Genomic DNA, 19,535 nt, shown 5'->3' with positions numbered 1-19,535 from the left:
CTATCCAATGCTGTCAGTGTGTTTTTTAATATGATTGTGTGTAAGTTTTTAATATCAATGTTTGGATTCAAATTCTATAATCTGTTATTAGAATGGGAGTATTGATAGATGCAAAATGTCCTGATCCTGATGATAAATCATAAAATATGATCTGAAACAATGATGTAAACCCTTACATACAATCATAACTAGAAAGCAATATGAATTGGCATTTAGAAACCCAGAGGCAAAACGAATATGAATTGAATCAAATGATTTGTGAATTTGCCAAATGAATATGAATTGAATCAAACGATGTTGTAACAATCAGGTGAGTGGAGAAGTAACGTACAACGGGCATAGGATGAATGAATTTGTGCCTCAGAGAACGTCTGCTTATATAAGTCAGCACGATTTACACATTGGAGAAATGACTGTGAGAGAGACCCTTGATTTCTCTGCTCGATGCCAAGGCGTGGGTGAAAGATATGGTAACTATTGCCTGCTTTCCATAGTATATAGTCAAACTGAATGCTAATCACTTTACGTAGTACACGCTCACACTGAATAATACTAATTGCGTGGATTGTATTGGTTGCAGATGCGTTAAGTGAACTTTCGCGACGAGAGAAGGAGCAGGGGATCAAACCAGACCCTGACATTGATGTTTTCATGAAGGTACTATAACTGATAATACTCTGTAATTTTACTTTTAAGTCATGATAATTCAGTTCACTTACAACTCTTCTTGACTTGCTTTGCGTAGGCTGCAGCTATGGAGGGACAAAAATCCAGTATGCTAACAGACTATATATTGAAGGTGAGATGATTCCACATGGAATGAGCAATAGTGGTATTAGATTTAAATGTGCTCAAAGATAAGTTAGTAGGGGAATCATATCAATAGTCGATGTAGCTAACTCTGTATACCTGCATATTCAATTGTTTTTTGTTTTTATCATATGTAACTTATCTACTTATAGCTATTACTCTGATTTTTGGGTAGTAATGATATAGGCTGTGGGATTTATCATCTATACGAAGATCAAGATCATTTCAAAATGTCGACCCGTATTTACTTAACAATGTCCGACAAATACCTAAAAGCTATCAACCATGATTGTGATTGTGGGCAGATTTTAGGCTTAGATGTGTGCGGGGATACATTGGTGGGAGACGCTATGACGAGAGGAATATCAGGAGGTCAAAAGAAGAGAGTGACAACAGGGGAGATGATCGTTGGACCTGCAAAGGTATTTTTCATGGACGAGATCTCAACTGGTCTGGACAGCTCTACAACATTTCAGATTGTGCAATGCTTGAGACAGATTGTTCACGTTTACAACACAACAATAGTGATTTCGCTCTTGCAACCTGCTCCTGAAACCTTTGATCTTTTCGACGATGTCATATTACTCTCAGAAGGGCAAACTGTATACCAGGGTCCCAGAGACTCCGTAGTGGAATTTTTCGAGTCCATGGGTTTTGCTTGCCCCGAAAGAAAAGGCGTCGCAGATTTCCTGCAAGAGGTGTTTTCATCATGCTCTTCTCCCTTCTGCTCCAGTGCCCATTGCATTATATTCCAACTTTTTCATATTTTTGCTTGTGTTTCTCAAGCCCACCATTTGGCTTTAACAGGTGACATCCAGAAAAGATCAAGAGCAGTACTGGATTAGGGAAAACCAAGTATACCATTACGTTCCTGTGAAGGAGTTTGCAAATGCATTTCAATCCTTTGAAGTTGGTGTGAAGCTGAACTCGCAACTGGCCGTTCCATATGATAAAAGTAAAAGCCATCCCGCAGCTCTTACAACCAAAGAGTATGGTTTGGGCAAAATGGAGCTTATAAAAGCTTGCGTTGACAGAGAGATTTTGCTGATGAAAAGAAGCTCCTTCATTTATATATTTAAGGTCTTCCAGGTAAGTCCAACTACTCCGTTTTCCACCATACACAATTAATCTTGGACACCATAATTTTTTCGCTAGCTTGATCCTGATGTTACGCAATTTGTTGAACATTGCCAGATTACAACGACTGCGTTGATTACACTCACAGTTTTCTTCCGCACAGAAATGGATGATACAGCGGAGGGCGCCTCTGTTTACTTCGGTGCTCTGTTTTTCACCCTGCTTAACATCATGTTCAACGGATTTATAGAGCTGTCTATTACTATGATTCGCCTTCCAGTGTTCTACAAGCAGAGAGATTCAAAGCTGTATCCTGCCTGGGCTTATTCACTTCCTACATGGGTCATGAGAGTTCCTCTCTCACTCTTGGAATCTTCCATATGGGTCATTCTCACCTACTATACCATTGGCTTTACCCCAAATCCCCAAAGGTATTAGATTCAAGACCATTCGTTCCCTCATGGCGCCATCAATTCAGCTCTTGGTGACTCTAATCCATTCTCTCATGCAGGTTTTTCCGACAGTTTTTACTCTTATTCGTCCTACACCAAATGTCTCTCTCGCTTTTTCGTTTGATTGCTGCAGTCGGACGGAGTAAGCTTGTGGCAAACACCTTTGGAACATTTGTACTCCTGATTGTATTAGTCCTTGGCGGATTCATTGTATCCAGAGGTACCATACCATTGTCAACAAAGTAGAATAGATTCTAGTAATCCAGACTTGAAATAATTTGACATTTCTCGCGGATCTTATGTTTGCAGAGGACATCAAGCCCTGGTGGATATGGGGGTATTGGATATCTCCTCTTATGTATGCTCAAAATGCCATTGCAGTGAATGAATATCTATCAACGCGTTGGCTGAAGGTTAGGATCGTAACAGTGTTATAATATATATAGATCAGGAAGGGGTATTGATGTTTGTTTTGTGTTTCAGTTAAGAAATGTTATGATAATGTGATGAACCGGTTATTGTTGCAGCGCGGACCAAGCAATGAAACAATCGGTGTGGCAACGTTAGAAGCTCGTGGATTGTTTCCTGAAAGCTACTGGTACTGGATGACCATTGGAGTACTGGCAGGATACGCAGCTCTCTTTAACTTGCTCTACACCCTCGCATTGGCCTATCTAAATCGTAAGTTGAATTCCGGATATCCTCTTTCTCTTGATTGTTTTGGGTAATTCAATTTATTTAGATTGTAAGTTGAATCCCTGAAATCCCCTTTCTCTTAATTGAATTGTGTAATTCAAATCACTCAAGAAAATGATGATCTGCCTATCCATGTAAATCATAATTTTTTTGGAATCAGTTTTTCATCAACATTTTGCATTTTGCATCACATTCTGATGATGGATCACAGAGTGTGTTCCGAAATGTTGATGAAAAAATCCTTTAGCAACCGATTCTAGAAGCATCAACTGAAGAATTCTTATAAATTGTAGAAACTTGCTCACTTTTAAATCATTACTTGTGAAGCTCTCGAGAAACCTCAAGCATTGATTCCAAAAGAAGACTCAGAGGAAAGCCAAACAGAAAGAGAGACTCTACAAGAAATGAACCTTATCTCTTCAGCTGGAAGTAAGCTTGTTTGAAAGGTTTTTCCATGTTGTTTGAATCAAATTTGGAGTGGGTAGGGAGGGATTATCAGTAATGTTTCTAAGGTGGTGTGTTTGAACTTTGGTCACAGCAATTAAAAGGGGAATGGTGTTGCCTTTCCAACCCTTGGCAATGGCATTCGAAAATGTTAGTTACTTCGTCGACATGCCTGCAGTATGTTCTCTCCCCTGCCATCCCTCAATTTCATATATATCTTCTTTTTTTTTTGGCTATTTCAAATCCTGGACTCTTTCGTTCGCAGTAGCATTAATGCTAAAAAATACACAAGTAAACTTCATAATTTGCAAATGAATTGTGGAAATCTGATATTGTTGATTAAAACTATTGATATTCATAAGATAAACTATCATACTTGTATGTAGGAAATGAAGCAGCAGGGAGTTACAGAGGATAGGCTCCAGCTATTGCGTGAAGTGAGTGGATCATTTCGGCCTGGTGTGCTCACTTGCTTGATGGGGGTAAGTGGGGCAGGGAAGACAACATTGATGGATGTTCTTGCAGGAAGGAAAACAGGGGGCTACATTAAAGGAAACATCACTATCTCTGGTCATCCAAAAGAACAAGAAACTTTTGCTCGCATTTCTGGTTACTGTGAGCAGACTGACATCCATTCTCCCTATGTTACAGTTTACGAGTCCCTTGTCTACTCTGCTTGGCTTCGCCTTCCAAAGGAGGTTGATCCTCAAGCAAGAAAGGTATAAATTTGTACTTCCCACTCTGTACTATTAGTATTTCCTCCTCCATCATTCACTTTTCTCAGTTTGAATATAATGTGAGTGAGATTAATCAAAGTGAAGTAAAGGGTTTTGAAAAATGAGGGTAATTTTGTGGAATGTTGCAGATGTTTGTAGATGAAGTGATGGAGCTGGTTGAGTTAAACAATCTGAGAGAATCACTTGTTGGGCTTCCTGGAGTGAATGGTCTTTCCACAGAACAACGCAAGAGACTGACAATTGCAGTTGAATTGGTGGCAAACCCTTCCATCATTTTCATGGACGAGCCAACATCAGGTTTGGATGCCAGAGCTGCTGCCATTGTTATGAGAACTGTGAGAAACACTGTGGATACAGGAAGAACTGTTGTTTGCACCATTCACCAGCCTAGCATTGATATTTTTGAAGCCTTTGATGAGGTGGGTGTGGGTAAAATTACCCAAATTATAGATCCAGGTAGTTTTTACCATAGATACTCCAGAGATTTCAATTGAGCATGCACCCAATTAATCAAATTCAAATGTGAATCCCCTGCAGCTTGTGTTGATGAAGCGTGGAGGGCAGATGATATATGTGGGACCTCTTGGTCGCCACTCTCAAACCCTAATCGACTACTTCCAATCAACAAAAGGAGTTCCTCAAATCACACCAGGATACAACCCTGCCACATGGATGCTTGAAGCCAGCTCCGCGGGTTCAGAGATGCGTTTGGATGTAGATTTTGCAGAAATATATCGATCTTCATCCCTATACAAGTAGGAATTTTGTTTACTCACTTGAACTGAGTATAAGTTTAATAGAATCTGGTTCCACTTATTTAACAAATGTACTCTAAATATTAATGAGTGCAGGCAGAACCAAGCTTTGATAAAGGAAATCGGCACACCTGCTCCAGGCTCCCAAGATTTATATTTCGAGTCACAGTTTTCACAGCCTTTTCCTATTCAAATCATAGCATGTCTATGGAAACAACACCTGTCATATTGGAGAAATCCACAATACAACGTTGTTAGATTCTTCTTCACTCTCGTCTGTGCTTTGTTATTCGGCACCATCTTTTGGAACATGGGTAGTAAGATGTAAGTTACATGGCTAGTACAATTTTCATTTGATCTATACTGATTTGTACCTGGAAATTGATTTGGGCCATAATTTATACGCTTGCAGAAAGAAGCAACAAGATGTGTTCAATGCAATGGGATCAATGTTTGCTGCAATTGTGTTCATTGGAGTGAACAACGCTAATTCTGTTCAACCCGTGGTTGAAGTTGAAAGAACTGTTTTCTATCGAGAAAAGGCAGCAGGAATGTACTCCCCTCTTCCCTATGCTTTCGCTCAAGTAAGGAATAACCTTTCATATTCCTCTCTCCAATCAAGGAATAATCTCTCGTACTTCTCTCCCCAATCAAGTCTAGATGCAACAATGCTAAAGAAAAAGTAGATATTGGAAAAAATGCATTTATAATTAGAAATATTAGTGATGATTTTGTGAGAAATAATATTTGATATTATGATGAGAAACATTACTCTTGATGTGTTTATGAGAAATAATATTTCATACTTCTCTTTTCAATGAAGTTTAGATACAACAATACTCTAGTAGTTGTAAGATAATTGATTGATGAAAAATATACATTTTTCAAATTTCTTGATGATATTATGATGCGAAACATTACTAATGTTGTCGTTCATGTTGCAGATATTAATTGAGATACCTTATGTATTTCTTCAATCAATCCTATATGGGCTCATAGTTTATGCAATGATCGATTTTGATTGGACCGCATCCAAATTCTTTTGGTTCTTCTTTTTCATGTTTTTCACCTTCTTGTACCACACATATTATGGAATGATGACTGTAGCTCTCACTCCAAATGCCACCATTGCTTCAATTGTCTCCTCTGGCTTCTATGGCATCTGGATGCTCTTCTCTGGATTTCTAGTTCCAAGACCTGTAAGTAGCTCATATATGATGATATAAGTAGGATTTCTCTTCTTTCTTCAACTTTTTATCATACCAAGGAAAAAGGGTTGTGTCTTGTTGAATATATATATATATAATGGGTAGTGTTTTGTAAATGAATGCAGAAAATTCCAGTGTGGTGGAGATGGTACTATTGGGGATGCCCCTATGCATGGACTTTGTATGGTTTGATCACATCTCAATATGGGGACATCTCCAACCCAATGACTCTTCCAGGAAGTGGAGAAAATCGGCCATTAGACAAGTTCTTAGAGAACTACTTTGGATTTAAGCATGACTTTTTAGGCCCTGTTGCAATTGTTATCATCGGTATAGTTGTTCTCTTTGCCTTTGTCTTCGCCTTTGCCATCCGCAATATCAACTTTCAATCTAGATGACCAGCTAGATCCTAGCCCATGGGCCAAAGTCATTTTAAACCTCCAAAAAATATTCTCTTGGTACTTGTTTGTATTTGCTCATTCCAATATCTTGTTTTGTTTGAACACTATTTAAAGAGGATTTCGTTATCCCTAGAAATAATTATTTATTTAAATCTAGACAAATGTATTGTATTGCTTGCCAAAAGCAAAATTGAAAGGCAAGTCATGTACAAATTTTGTGGTGTCAACTAAATTGTTGTCGAATTGCTTATGCTTCATTGTTGGTAAAGTTCAATTGTTTTCCAATGACATTTTTTTCTAATAAAAGATTCAAAATTTAGACTATCATGTTAAGAAAATATTTATATTTAACATACATTATTTGTTGAATGAAATTTATAAAATAAATTAAACAAATTTTATAGCAATAGTACTAAACTATTGATGTATATCAAATGAAACAATTATAGTTACATATTTAATTCTCATATGTAATGTAAGAATAATCTAATGATAATGATACTTAAGTAGGCAATTTAGAGGAACATCGAAATTTTACAACTTAGCTAGATTATGGAATAGTGTGGTACATGAATCAAGTTCAATTCTTTAAAATTTAAGAGAGGGTGAACCATTGTTCTCAATGATATTAATTTGAACATTTAACACATACTACACTTAAAGATCAATTCATTCTCATACTGTATAAAATCAAGTATCTTACATGTCTTTTTCCTAAAATTGGTAAATCATATGTTTGAATTCTTCTTCAAGGAATAAAAAAGAAAAATATTCATAGGTAAGATAAAAGATTATTCTAATATTATATAGATGGTATGAAGATATTATGGAGAATATACCTAATTATTAATGAGAAACAAATATAAAAGCTACACATTTAAGTGATCACCATGAGCTCCACAAAATGTGCTTATGATATAACTTATTCTCATTATAATAATGCATTAACAAAAAATATATCTTGGAATTCCTCATTTATTTTTCTAATCCTACCACATTATTATAACTTCCCTAGCTTTATAATTTCTTACCTTATAAGTAGCTCTTACATTAGGACTTCGCTACTGTGAAACCTTAAACATGTGGTCAAATTAAATTCTTCACAAACTTGGTGTATGATAATAATTATTATGACAATCAACTTCATTTAAAATTGTCTAGGCCTTTCTTTTTCAAAAGGATCTAGAAAAGAAAAAATAAATAAAGGGGAATATTTCTTTTTCTCATGTTATTGAGCAACTCCATTATGATTCAAATAAGGGTATTATTTTAAATCAAGTACCATTTTATTTCACAATTTTATTTGGTAAGTAAATATTATTATGTCATATAATTCAAATGTAGAATATCAATTGGCTTTAGTCTTTTCAACAAGAACATGAATTCATATTACATGTGTGTGTGTGTGTGTGTGTGTCCAACTGATCACATCAATCACTTCTAGAAGGCTATGTGAATCCTACCTCAATCTCGTTCGTGTCTTGGCCCATGTTCATGCACTCATAAAACTTCAAGTTGCATATGTAACATTAGTACCCATGATCAATAACCATAAATTAAATTACTCGCATTTGGAAGTAACATGTAAAAAATAATCATTATGTAATCAATATTATTAAAAAATACACATTATCAATAGTTAATATCCATTTATTATCCTTATTAGCTCAATAAAGTCTATAGTACTATATTTAATTAAGTCCATGAAAATTCTCTGAGAAAATTATGGCAAGTTGGGAGTTTCCACACAATAACCATACATCCTTCATACTAAACTTTCAATAAATAGACTTAAGAAGTTTCAAAATAATCACAAATAATATTTGTGGGTTGTGCAGGGTAATGTGATCTCAAAATACCATGGTAAACAAATTATAACTTATAGCTCAACTTTCTTACCAAAATCAAGAAAAGAAAAATATTGCAAACCATATGATGAAATAAAGCATGCAACATTTAGGTTAAACTCAAGTTGCCTTTATTAATTCTCCACAACACAAAATGAGAAAATTGTTTAATAAGAAACCAAAAGGAAATGGGCACACAAAACAACTAATATATACAAGAGATACAAAACTTTATTCCAAATACTTATTTTAGGACATCTACGATAGCATGTGATCCTTCAAGAACCTTTCAAGCTTCCTTGTTGATCCTACTCACTATCTTGGATGGCTCTACAAAGTTATAGAAGCTTATTCATACTCATTTGCTTCATAATGTGTTTTCCTATCCTCCCTTAACAATTGGGTTGCTCTAAAACCAACTTCTCACCCTTCCCTTTTATATTTGGAATGATTGATTTATGGGATCTGGCAACCTTCGTGAAATGGTCTCCTCATTCCTTATCAATTGAACATCTTCCAAAAACCGTCTAGAAACCAACTAAATTGTTCCAATTTCCACATTTTTCGACTAACCATTTTGATGTAAATAGCATCAATGGAGTAAACCAAATGTTGGGATACTTGAGTATCCCTTAAACATCCATGAAATAAATTTCATGCTTAGACATCTCATGAGGCAAAATAAAGCATTTTCCAACACAAAATCATCAACCCTTCCTCATTTGCATATCTTGACTTCTATACCCGAGTACATTATTCATAACTTTCAATCTTGACATTTTATTTCAAAACCCTTTGTAGGATTTGTTTCAAATTAGGAATGCTAAAACATATCCAAAGCTGAGCCAAAAATAATCAATCCATTACACGTTATAGTCTCTGCATGTAGACCCATTTTCTCTGTCATAAATCAGAAGTAAAACTAGTAACCCTTCATTGGGCATCTAATAACTTTCTCAAAAAGACTCCAAATAAAATCAAACCACTTTTCAATCAACCCTGTATTAGTCTAGTTTTTGTATATATAAGCCATTAATTTTTCCAATTCATAAATTGTTCTAGAAGCACCAATCATTGCCTGTAACTTCAAAACAAATCCTTAAAAACCAATCTTCATTAAAATGAACATAACTGACACATATCTAAATGAAAATGACTCAAACCAATTGGAAATCAAAGCTGGTTCATATATATTTCCAATGAATACAACTAGAGTTTTTTTTTCATCCAAATATGACCATACCAAACATTTAAATTTGACTGTAACTGGGCATCCTCAAATCTGCAAATAACCACTTTCACCAAAACTAGCACAACTTCTTCAAAACTTAACAAAATTGTTCCAAACCAAAAAGAGAGAGAAGATTATTCATCATACTCAACAAATGTATAGAAAAAACAACGGTTACAAGTTGTACATGGTCGTACAAGACCTGGAACCAACACTAAAATAGTTAAAACCAATCAAAATGACGAGTTCTTGAAAACCAATTGCTTCAAAATGATATATTCTTCTTCTCATTCATCCCTCTCTCTTTGTAACAACAAATAAAATGATTTTAAAGTGGTTGTGGTGGTTTACAACTTCCCAACCACCTTTTAAACCAACCCAACACATTCTTTTAACCCTTGTACATTTTTCAATGCTTCTTTAAGCACTCCCATTACAATGCAAATGTATTTTTTTCTAATTTTTAATACATCACAATGCGAAGTTAAGGATTTTAACCATTTTTTCAGTATGGTTATAGGAAATTATAAATGACTTAAATATTACAATATTATGAAATTCATCATAATGTATGAAAGGTCAAGATGCTCCCGCATCACATTTTCATGAACTATCTATGATAGGAAGTTTTTGAGGGAGGCGATTCTCTTGCATCAATAACTCACTTTAGAAAATTGACCTTGAAAATAAAAACTAACTTGCTTTACATGCTAATATGTAATAAGATGCCATTAAGATTACTTTCTCTTTCTTAACTGCTTAATGAGTACAATAAATGCATTTTCATTACCTATTTTAAGAAAATGCTCTATGTTTAACTTCATTTTATAACATCCCTTATTTAATGTCATTACAAAAAGCCTTTGTTTATCAACACAAAATGATCTCTCTCAAATCTTCATGACTATCAAAGTTTCTTATTCCTAGAAAATTAAAAGCCCAACATAATATATAAGGATTTTAATTTAATACCATGTTATCCTTAAATAAGTCCACTTGATATTTTACATAAGAGTGAAAGAAAACTTGAAATGAATCAAAATCAATATACAAGGAATGTGGGACCTCCTTGCACCAAGATGACTAATCTATACCCACTGGTTTTGTTAGTAAAGATATTTGTCTCCTCGAAAACAACCTATACAATTGTGTCTTAAACACCCAAAATAAGAAGACAAACTAAACTAACAGTTGAGTCACTTGCAATGCACTTGCAATGAATATGTGCAAATGCTCAATGAGTTTTGATATGAAGGCTCAGCTCCCTTCTTTAGATTTGCAATGAATAAAAGAACTCAATATGTCTTTAACCTGAAGACACGAAGGCTTTCACATTTGTTTATAAATGTGAAATGAATGTGATTATAAGATTTGTGGGATGAGAAAGAAAAAAAAAAAAAGTGAGCTATAGATCAGTTATGTAATCTTCCTAAAACCGAAAGGCATAGGGGATCTTGATGTTTATTTACAAATGTGAAACTATCAACCCTACAAACTTATAATGCACACATTACCCTGAAGATATGGGATAGAACAATATTTAAGAATGATTGAAATCACCTACAGATATATTTCAATTAGAAAACCACACACCAAAACCTACACATTCAAATATGCAAAGTCATCTTTATTCTTAAGCATTTGACAAAATAACCAACAAATAATTTCATCTCTACCCCTTCTCAGTCAGTTCCGCAAATCACATTAAGATTTCTTCTTCCTAGTTGTTATGATCAAAACTAAAGCATTCCTTCCTCGTAGCCACAGGATTGTTTGGAAAAGAAGAACCATCTCCCTTTCACTTGAAAGTTCTTTGTGATAAGTAACCTTGCAAGCATCACATTTAGTTCTATAACTAAATCTTTAAAATAATTAAATTTCATTTTCTAGAATAGCTTAGGGTTCCATAAAGTTTGCTTAAACATTTAGAAAGATAATTTCTAATCTAAGGAAGCACAAGTAACTATAAGGTGTCTTCGTGTGATAATTTATATCTCATGCATTTTGTCTTAGTTTTGACAAGAACTTATTTAACTCTATGCCTATTTTGCCATTGATGAGTTGAAGGAGCACACCACAAACTGTAATATGTTGTTACTTCTCAAACTTGAAGATTTTTTTTCATTACTTCCAATGATAGGTCACGAGATCGATACTGATATTTTCCCATATTTGGATAGTCATACCAAGGCTTGAGCTAACATATCTTGATCCTTGCATACAATTCTTCATTCGCACTTATCCTTCAACTTTGAATTTAGGAAAGTTGCACCAACTGAACGGAAAGTCTTATTCTTATATATTCCCCAACCTTACTATCACATCCACTGTGATTCATTGCAACCAATGTTGGACTCTACACTGATTGTTAAAATATGGATTCAGTGGCATTCTATTGAACATGTTATTTCCATTCATGCTCTAGGGTAACCCAATAGTCGGGTTTCAATGTAAAAGGACATAGTCGCTCATTATGATACTTTCAACCCGATACATCCATGCAATGAGCTTTCCTTGATAGAGAAAAAGAGCTTGACATCACTATGATTATGTTGACATTTAGTCAAACAATTTGTAATGTGCTCGTCTTATTTGTGATTTCAGCATATACTCTCCTCTACCCAATGGACCGAATGTGAGGTTATTAGCATCACAATTATGTCTTCCTTTGTGTGATCAAGATTCTATCTTAGAAAGTTTAAGTCCATTGGTTGATGTTTCGTCAAATAGTTCATGATCATTATGTGGCAATGACTTGTTTCTCTACTTTGTGCCATAGTGTGCTACTTACGAGTTGGGCTACCATTTATGAACCTGACAATATGTTTCATTGACAAGACACCAATGCACAAGATACATATTGGCTAGTAATTGGAGAGAGAAAAAAATTAATGGAGGTCATCCACAAACAATTTTTAGGAACCTGATACAGGCCCATGCGTGCCTAAAACCTCTTCGGCTAAGAGCCAAGGGCTAAGGAGCATCCACGCTACCAAATTCACCCAAGGCACAATCCCGGCCTCATCCCTTATGATGTCTTTAAGCCTTGCACTTAGCAAGACTTGATCCCTGGTGGGCTCTTTGTGAGGCATTCAACTTCACCAGCAGACCAAGGGCCCATTGATGATTGAAGAGGATTTTGATTATGAGTATATTTGGAAATCTTAAATTTTGTATTTAATTTTAAATGGGAAACTGTGATCTCCAACCTCATGCAAGTAGACATCAATGACCTTTCCTAGTGGCACAAAAATAATGAGTTTGGGGGGTTTTATGAATGCCACTTCTATTGCTTCTCGATATTAAGCTATAAATTCAACCACTACTCCCCACATATTCAATCATATTAGGCAAGACATCTGCTACATAGAAATCAGGCCCTTTGCTTATTAGCATTTCATCAAATAGTTTCTAATGTGCTCCGTGTATAGGGTGGACAAGATATTGGCTTTCCACCTGTAGTTCTCAGGAAATAGCCAAGAGACTGCTCCAACACTTGGCTTTGGTGTCATTTACATTCGAACTTGGAACTGTCAAGATCAAATTAGGATCTTTGAACCTATATACTGGAAATTGAATCTTGAACCTTGAATTCAAACTTTGGGTTGTGAATCTGGGTTTTGAACTTTTGGAAATAAAAGTTATTGCAATTTCCTCAAAACTGTTCATATTATGATAGAATCTGACCAGTTTTGACCAAAACGGTCATTACTTCTTCTAAACATAATGAAAATAATCCAAATCAAAGCTAACTCATATATCTTTCTAACATTAAAAGTTACATTTCTGTATCATTCAACATGAGTTTGCATCAACCAAAACATTAGAGAAATTGCAGGAAAAAAAACCAGAAAACTGAAATATACAACCTCAAAATAAGTTTTCTTCCATTCCAAATCCTTCCTCCAACTTCTCCAACTTACAATTTTATGTTTTGGAGACCAAATATATATAATTTGGAATAACAATGAACTCTCCAACCAACATACAATTACCCATTAACATCTTTAAACCAACTTATAAAAAGTTGTCACCAAGTTGTAAAAGGTGTCATTACAATTTTGGCAACTTTTGAAAAACGTTTACAATTATTATCCAAATGACTTAAAACTTTCCTTAAACCCTTAAAATATGATAGAGATTAAATGAAAACTCCAATTAAGCTATTTCCACTCTATTTTGATAAATTTGAGTGGTTTTATCAATGTTGACATTTTTCAGGACCTTGTAAGTCACTATGCTTTTAATGACTTTTATAGCCTTACAAAATAATTTGAATGAACTCCAAATGGTATTTAGGTCCTTACATAACATTGAAACCATATTAAAGACAATGTAACATATGAATTTATCCATGAGACATCCAATGAATAGGTGCTCCTGCACCATATTCCCCAACTTTGAAAATTTTCCAAGTCCTCTTGGAAATGGGGTTTCAAAGATCCCTTCATCTTTGCTTTTGGTCTTTCAACCCTTTTTCTTGAGAATATGTACCTATTAAGAACAAATTTATGTCCTCTCCAATCTGGTTTCTTCATCACCTGCATTGAAATGAGCATAACAAAAAATTCATGGGCAAAAATCAATTGATTAGTATCAAAATCAATTCCAAAATTTGCAGCTTTCTTCTCAAATCTTCTTGGAAACTCTTCTCTTTTACCATCATTCTCATCATAAATTTGATCCCTCTCTACTATTTGCTTAGTATTGAATGTATCTTAGAAAAGAGGATCAGCAAGAAGACTAGCATACATATTATGAATATTTGATCAAATGGCAGGATAAACCTTTGGAGGAAGCAACTTGGATGTCTATGAAAGATATTGAGAAGATTGGTGTCAAAATTGTAGACATTCCCACTCAAGGGACTTGAGTGTCTTTTGGCCAGAGGAGTATGTTGCAGGGCACCAAGGTGATACAACCAACAAAAAAGTGGATCAAGGCATATGGTAGTCTTGTGGAAGATATGTGGTGATCCATACATCAAAGTTGTTTAGTCTTATTTATGTGTGTAATAAGCAATGATCCTATGTTTGGTCAAGGAACTCCAGGTGTGTTTATAAGCCTAAAGTTCACTTAGTCCAAAAGGATCCTAAAATTGCATATTTTATTGCATATTTTAAGTAAGAAGGAGTCTTTAATATGTTTTTAATGTCATTTTACCTTAATAAGGTTTGTGGAAGAGCAAATGATCAAGTAAAAAGGTCTCAAGTGAAAAGTTGTAAAAGTTGTTGCTTAGCAATTTTTCTTGTTGACAAGTTTTGTCAAACAATGCAACTTTTCACCCAACGGTCCTAACCTTTCAAATTTCAATTGTAATCATTGGGGATGATGTATTTAGGCATCTACACCTTGGAAACATTCAAAGGTGTGAAGTATTGTATAGACAAACCATTTTTAAGGAAAAATAAACAAATTTTCTGAGCATTTATTATATGTGCGGAATTGTACGGATTGGGTGACTAGATATGATATCATGATTGGGTAGAGTTCTAAATCTTGATTCCATAGCATTTTATTTTGTTCATTTTTGTTAAATTTGAAAGAAGATATCACTATTTTTCTAAGACTGGTTTAGCATACCCTGAAATTAAGGGTTTCAATGGAATTTTTGGTCCTAACTTGTAACTCTGTGGTTGGAATTCAATGGCCTCCTACATTTTACAAGTTTAGGACATGTACTAATAGATTCCTAAGTTGCATAAATTTATCAGAAGATATGAAGGTCCTATGATCGAGCCCTAGGTTGAATATCCTTATGTATTCAACCAGTTTGATGAGGGTTTGTAGGGTAAATGAAGAGATGGAAGCCTAGAACTTGGGGAATGATTGATTCATGTTGAGATAAGTAAGAGAAGACTTTCTAAGTCAGTTCTTGTGCCTAGGAACACATTCTTGCTACTTGCCAGGTGTTCCAAGCCTCTTTTGGTCAATTAGGCCTGAGAAACCAATGTGAGTTCAGGGGTGTTGAAGTAGGTTAGAGAGTTGAAAATTGGAGGGTTGATAGAAGTCCCAAAAGGGTATTTGAAACTATAAGATGTTTGCCAAGTTCTTTGGGAAAATTCCAAGTTGTTTCCATAAAACCCATAAAAGTGTACTACTAGGAACAATTAGGCCTCTTATTGCATTTGATAGTTGTGATAATTGGGGAATCCAAACTATAGTGGAATCTTGGTCCTTGTATATCCCTTGAAGTGTTCAAAGAATTGGTTGGAGTCAGGGAGTTGGGTGGTGACCATTTCCAAGTTTGTGCCCTAAGATCCAATGTTGGCTTTTAGAGCCACTTTGTGAAGTTTGTGGAGAAGTTTAAAGGATTTGTTTTAGGAGTTTTTGGAAAGTTGAAGTGTGGGAAAAGGGAATATTAGAGCCCCTTGAGAAGGTACAAGGTTGCCTTAAAGGATTGAGTGTTGGACTCATTCACTCTTTTGTTGAAGACCTCTGCACCAGAGCTCCTTTGTAATCTGGCCTATGCAAGAAGTGTTCTCTTGGTTGCCTGATGATCTTTGAGACTGCATTACTCTCACTAAGTTATTGTTGTTATGTTTTGTATTTTCTTTAGAATCTCCCTCTATAAGTGGGTTTACAGGATTTGAGGATGTCTTCCTTGAGCATGATTATGTTCCATCCTCGTCACAAACTTTGTTAGAAAAACATGGAATAGCTTCATATTAAAGAATGAAAGATTCTAGAATGGGGCCATCAACTTTGGATGTGAAATTAAAAAATTTATATTTAGGTTGCATATGAACATGGAGATTTTTATTTTCTACATTTGTTGTAGCAAGATGATCTTCTAAACTTTCAAAACTAAAATTTTCAAAGTCTAGAAGGAGGGCAGAATCATGTACCATATTTTCCTTCAGATTTACCGGACTTTTCATACCTTGTCCATCCTAGCTTACCCACATTTTCTCTTTGTGAGGCTGAGAAATTTCTTGTTGCACTTGTTGGTCACCCATGACAAGGTAATTGTATGAGAGATAAAAGATCTAAATGACTAGAGCGTCTTCGCCGTCAACCTCTAATTCTTTCTCGAGCTATTGCAGCTTTCTTTTGCATTCTTCAAGATCTTCCAACCAGTGAAATCCTTAACACAAACTCTTCCATAGCAAGGCAGATACGTGATCATCTCCGATGTTGAGGTTGGTTTTTACAGCATGAGAGATTCTTTCTTTATAGTGCTCAAAAAAATATTGCAACACTTTACCCTTTACCTCATTGATCTGCAAGATAGAAGGATTAGGCATGATCTTTCTTTGGGCCTTTCTATTCAGCATGGTCATTTCACAGATCCACTAGTCTCATGTACACAAAGACAAAATGGAAACTAAGGAAGCAAGTGTCAGGCACTAAATCTTTTCTTCTAATTCCACTGTAGAGTCACCAAAAATCCGTTAGTATGAAAGATTTATCTCCTCAAAAACAACCTTTACAATTGACTCTTAAACACTCAAAACAAGAAGACAAACAAAACTAACAGTTAGTCACTTACAATGAATATGTGCAAGTGCTCTTTGAGTTTTGATATGAAGGCCCAACTCCCTTCTTTAAATTTGCAATCAATAAAAGAATGCAATATGTCTTTTAACTTGAAGAGATGAAGGCTTTAACAGTCATTCATAAATGTGAAATGAATGTGATTATAAGATTTACAGGATAAGAAAGAAAGAAATAAGTGAACTAGAGATCACTCATCTAATCTTCCTAAAATAGTAAGGCAAAGGGGATCTTGATGTTTATTTATAAATGTGAAAGCATTAAGCCTATAGACTTATAATGCACATATAACCTCAAAGATATGGGATAAAACAATATTTAAGAATGACTAGAATCACCCACATATATATTTAAGAATAACTAGAATCACCCACAAATATATATTTAAGAATGACTAGAATTACCTACAGATTCAAATATGCAAAGTTGACAAAATAACCAACAGATAATTTCATCTTTGCCCCTTCTCAACCAGTTCTGCAAATCAAATTAAGATTTCCTCTCCTTGTCTGTTATGATCAACACAAAATCATTCCCTCCCCGTAGCCACTGGATTGTCTAGAAAAGAAGAACCATCCCCCCCCACCTTCCCTTAGAAAATTCTAGAATAGCTTACAGGGTAAAGATAATTTCTAATCTAAGGGGGTACGACTAACTATGAAGCATCTTCGTGTGATAATGTGTATCTTGTGCATTTTATCTTAGTTTTGACAAGTAATTTATTTAACTCTACCCTTGTTTTGCCACTGATGAGCTGAAGAGGCACACCACAAACTGTAATATGTTGTTACTTCTTGACCTTGAAGATTTTTTTTATTACTTCCAATGTTAGGTTATGAGCTGGATACTGATATTTTCCCATATTTGGATAGTCAGACCAAGGCTTGAGCTAACATATCTCGATCCTTGCATATATAGCTTCCTTCGCACTTATCATTCAACCTTGAATTTAGGAAAGTTGCATGAACTGAAGGGAAACTCTTATTCCCTAACCTTACTACCTCATCCACTGTTATTCTTCACAACCAATGATGGTGTCTACATTGATTGTTAAAATGTGCACTCAGCGGCGTTATGTTGAACATGTTATTTCATTTTACTTCATAGTTCATCTCTGCACACTCCTACCACAAAATATGTAAGATCTTTGTGATGTGATGCCCCACTACAATTACCTGCTTCCTATCACGCCATAGATATGAGTGCGACACTTATAAGCACTCCACTTCTTCAGGTATTTGATAGTCATGAACATTTATCAAGCTCAGGCTTTCTGTCAAATGATTATCATGCGTCCTCGTGTCGTTGAGTAATTGAATGTTGCCGCATTGTGAACTTGCTCTCGATACCTTTTTTTTCAAAATAATCACCTCTCTTGACTTGGCATTCAATGTAATGGGAACTCATCGGGCCATGTTGGGTAACCCAATAGTCAGGCTTCAATGTAAAAGGACGCAGTTGCTCATTAGGATACTTTCAAGCTGATACATCCATACAATAAGCTTTCCTCGATAGAGAAAAAGAGCTCGGCATCACTATGACTCTGTTGACATTTAGTCAAACAGTTTGTAATGTGCCCATCTCATTTCTGATTTGAGTATATAGACTTCTCTACCCAATGGCCCGAATGTGGGGTTATTAGCATCACAACTATTTCTTCCTTTGTATGATCAATATTCTATCTTAGAAAGTTTAGGTTCATTGATTGATGTTTCGTCAAACAGTTACCATTATGTGACAACGACTTGTTTCTCTGCTTTGCGCCAGTCTGCTACTTACGAGTTGGGCTACCATTTATGAACCTGATAATATGTTTCATTGACGAGACATCAATGCACAAGATACATATTGGCTAGTGATTGGAGAGAATTCTGATTAAAATCTTATGTTTTGTATTTGATTTGAAATCGGGAAGCTGTGATTCCAACCTTATGCAAGTAGACAGCATTGACCTTTCCTAGTGGCACAAAAACTATGAGGTTTGGGGTTCCTATGAATGCCACTTCTATTGCTTCTTTATATTAAGATGTAAATTCAACCACTACTCCCCACAGATTCAGTCATATTAGGCAAGACATCTGCTACGAAGGAACCAGGCCCTTTACCGATTAGCATTTCATCAAATAGTTTCTAATGTGCTCCTTGTGTCGGGTGGACAACATATTGGCTTTCCACCTGTAGTTCTTGGGAAATAGCCAGGAGACTACCCCAACGCTTGGCTTTGGTGCCATTTGTATTCGAACTTGGAACTATCAAGATCAAGTTAGGATCTTTGAACCTGTCTACTGGAAATTGAATCTTGAACCTTGAATTCGAACTTTGGGTTGGGAATCTGCATTTTAAACTTTCGGATTTGAATTCAAACTGCACTTTGCACCTG

General features: G+C 35.3%; 1 protein-coding gene across 3 annotated transcripts; it reads left to right on the top strand.

Annotated features, from left to right (window-relative positions):
* Positions 1-394: 394 nt before the first annotated feature.
* LOC149580684 (pleiotropic drug resistance protein 1-like) lies at positions 395-6,633 on the top strand. 3 transcript variants are annotated; one of them, XM_089792854.1, is made up of 19 exons: positions 395-470; positions 581-657; positions 746-799; positions 1,116-1,508; positions 1,618-1,899; positions 2,005-2,318; positions 2,399-2,559; positions 2,649-2,761; positions 2,867-3,020; positions 3,363-3,472; positions 3,521-3,533; positions 3,574-3,656; positions 3,866-4,198; positions 4,345-4,635; positions 4,754-4,971; positions 5,068-5,295; positions 5,384-5,555; positions 5,916-6,170; positions 6,305-6,633. In XM_089792854.1, exons 1-19 carry the CDS (start codon positions 410-412, stop codon positions 6,575-6,577), a joined length of 3,585 nt encoding a protein of 1,194 aa, XP_089648980.1. In that variant the 5' UTR covers positions 395-409; the 3' UTR covers positions 6,578-6,633. The 3 variants fall into 3 exon arrangements, with proteins under 3 accessions (XP_089648980.1, XP_089648970.1, XP_089648984.1); XM_089792844.1 differs by lacking the exon at positions 3,521-3,533 and having other exon boundaries at positions 2,649-2,752; positions 3,363-3,464; XM_089792858.1 differs by lacking the exon at positions 3,521-3,533 and having other exon boundaries at positions 3,363-3,468; positions 3,584-3,656.
* Positions 6,634-19,535: the final 12,902 nt, after the last annotated feature.

Source organism: Cupressus sempervirens, chromosome 1 (assembly GCF_028749045.1).
Source record: "Cupressus sempervirens isolate cs-2001-9-10 chromosome 1, ASM2874904v1, whole genome shotgun sequence".
Lineage (NCBI taxonomy): Eukaryota > Viridiplantae > Streptophyta > Pinopsida > Cupressales > Cupressaceae > Cupressus > Cupressus sempervirens.
The sequence above is the reverse complement of the archived record's forward strand: the minus strand, read 5'-3'. Positions and strand labels throughout refer to the sequence as shown.

What these genes read in the sequence shown, in the direction of transcription:
- LOC149580684 (XM_089792854.1), top strand. Translation starts at nt 410, where the DNA reads ATGACTGTGAGAGAGACCCTTGATTTCTCTGCTCGATGCCAAGGCGTG. An exon ending in CGATCTTCATCCCTATACAA is followed by an intron (nt 4,972 to 5,067) that starts GTAGGAATTTTG and finishes TAATGAGTGCAG; the next exon opens with GCAGAACCAAGCTTTGATAA. An exon ending in TGGAACATGGGTAGTAAGAT is followed by an intron (nt 5,296 to 5,383) that starts GTAAGTTACATG and finishes ATACGCTTGCAG; the next exon opens with AAAGAAGCAACAAGATGTGT.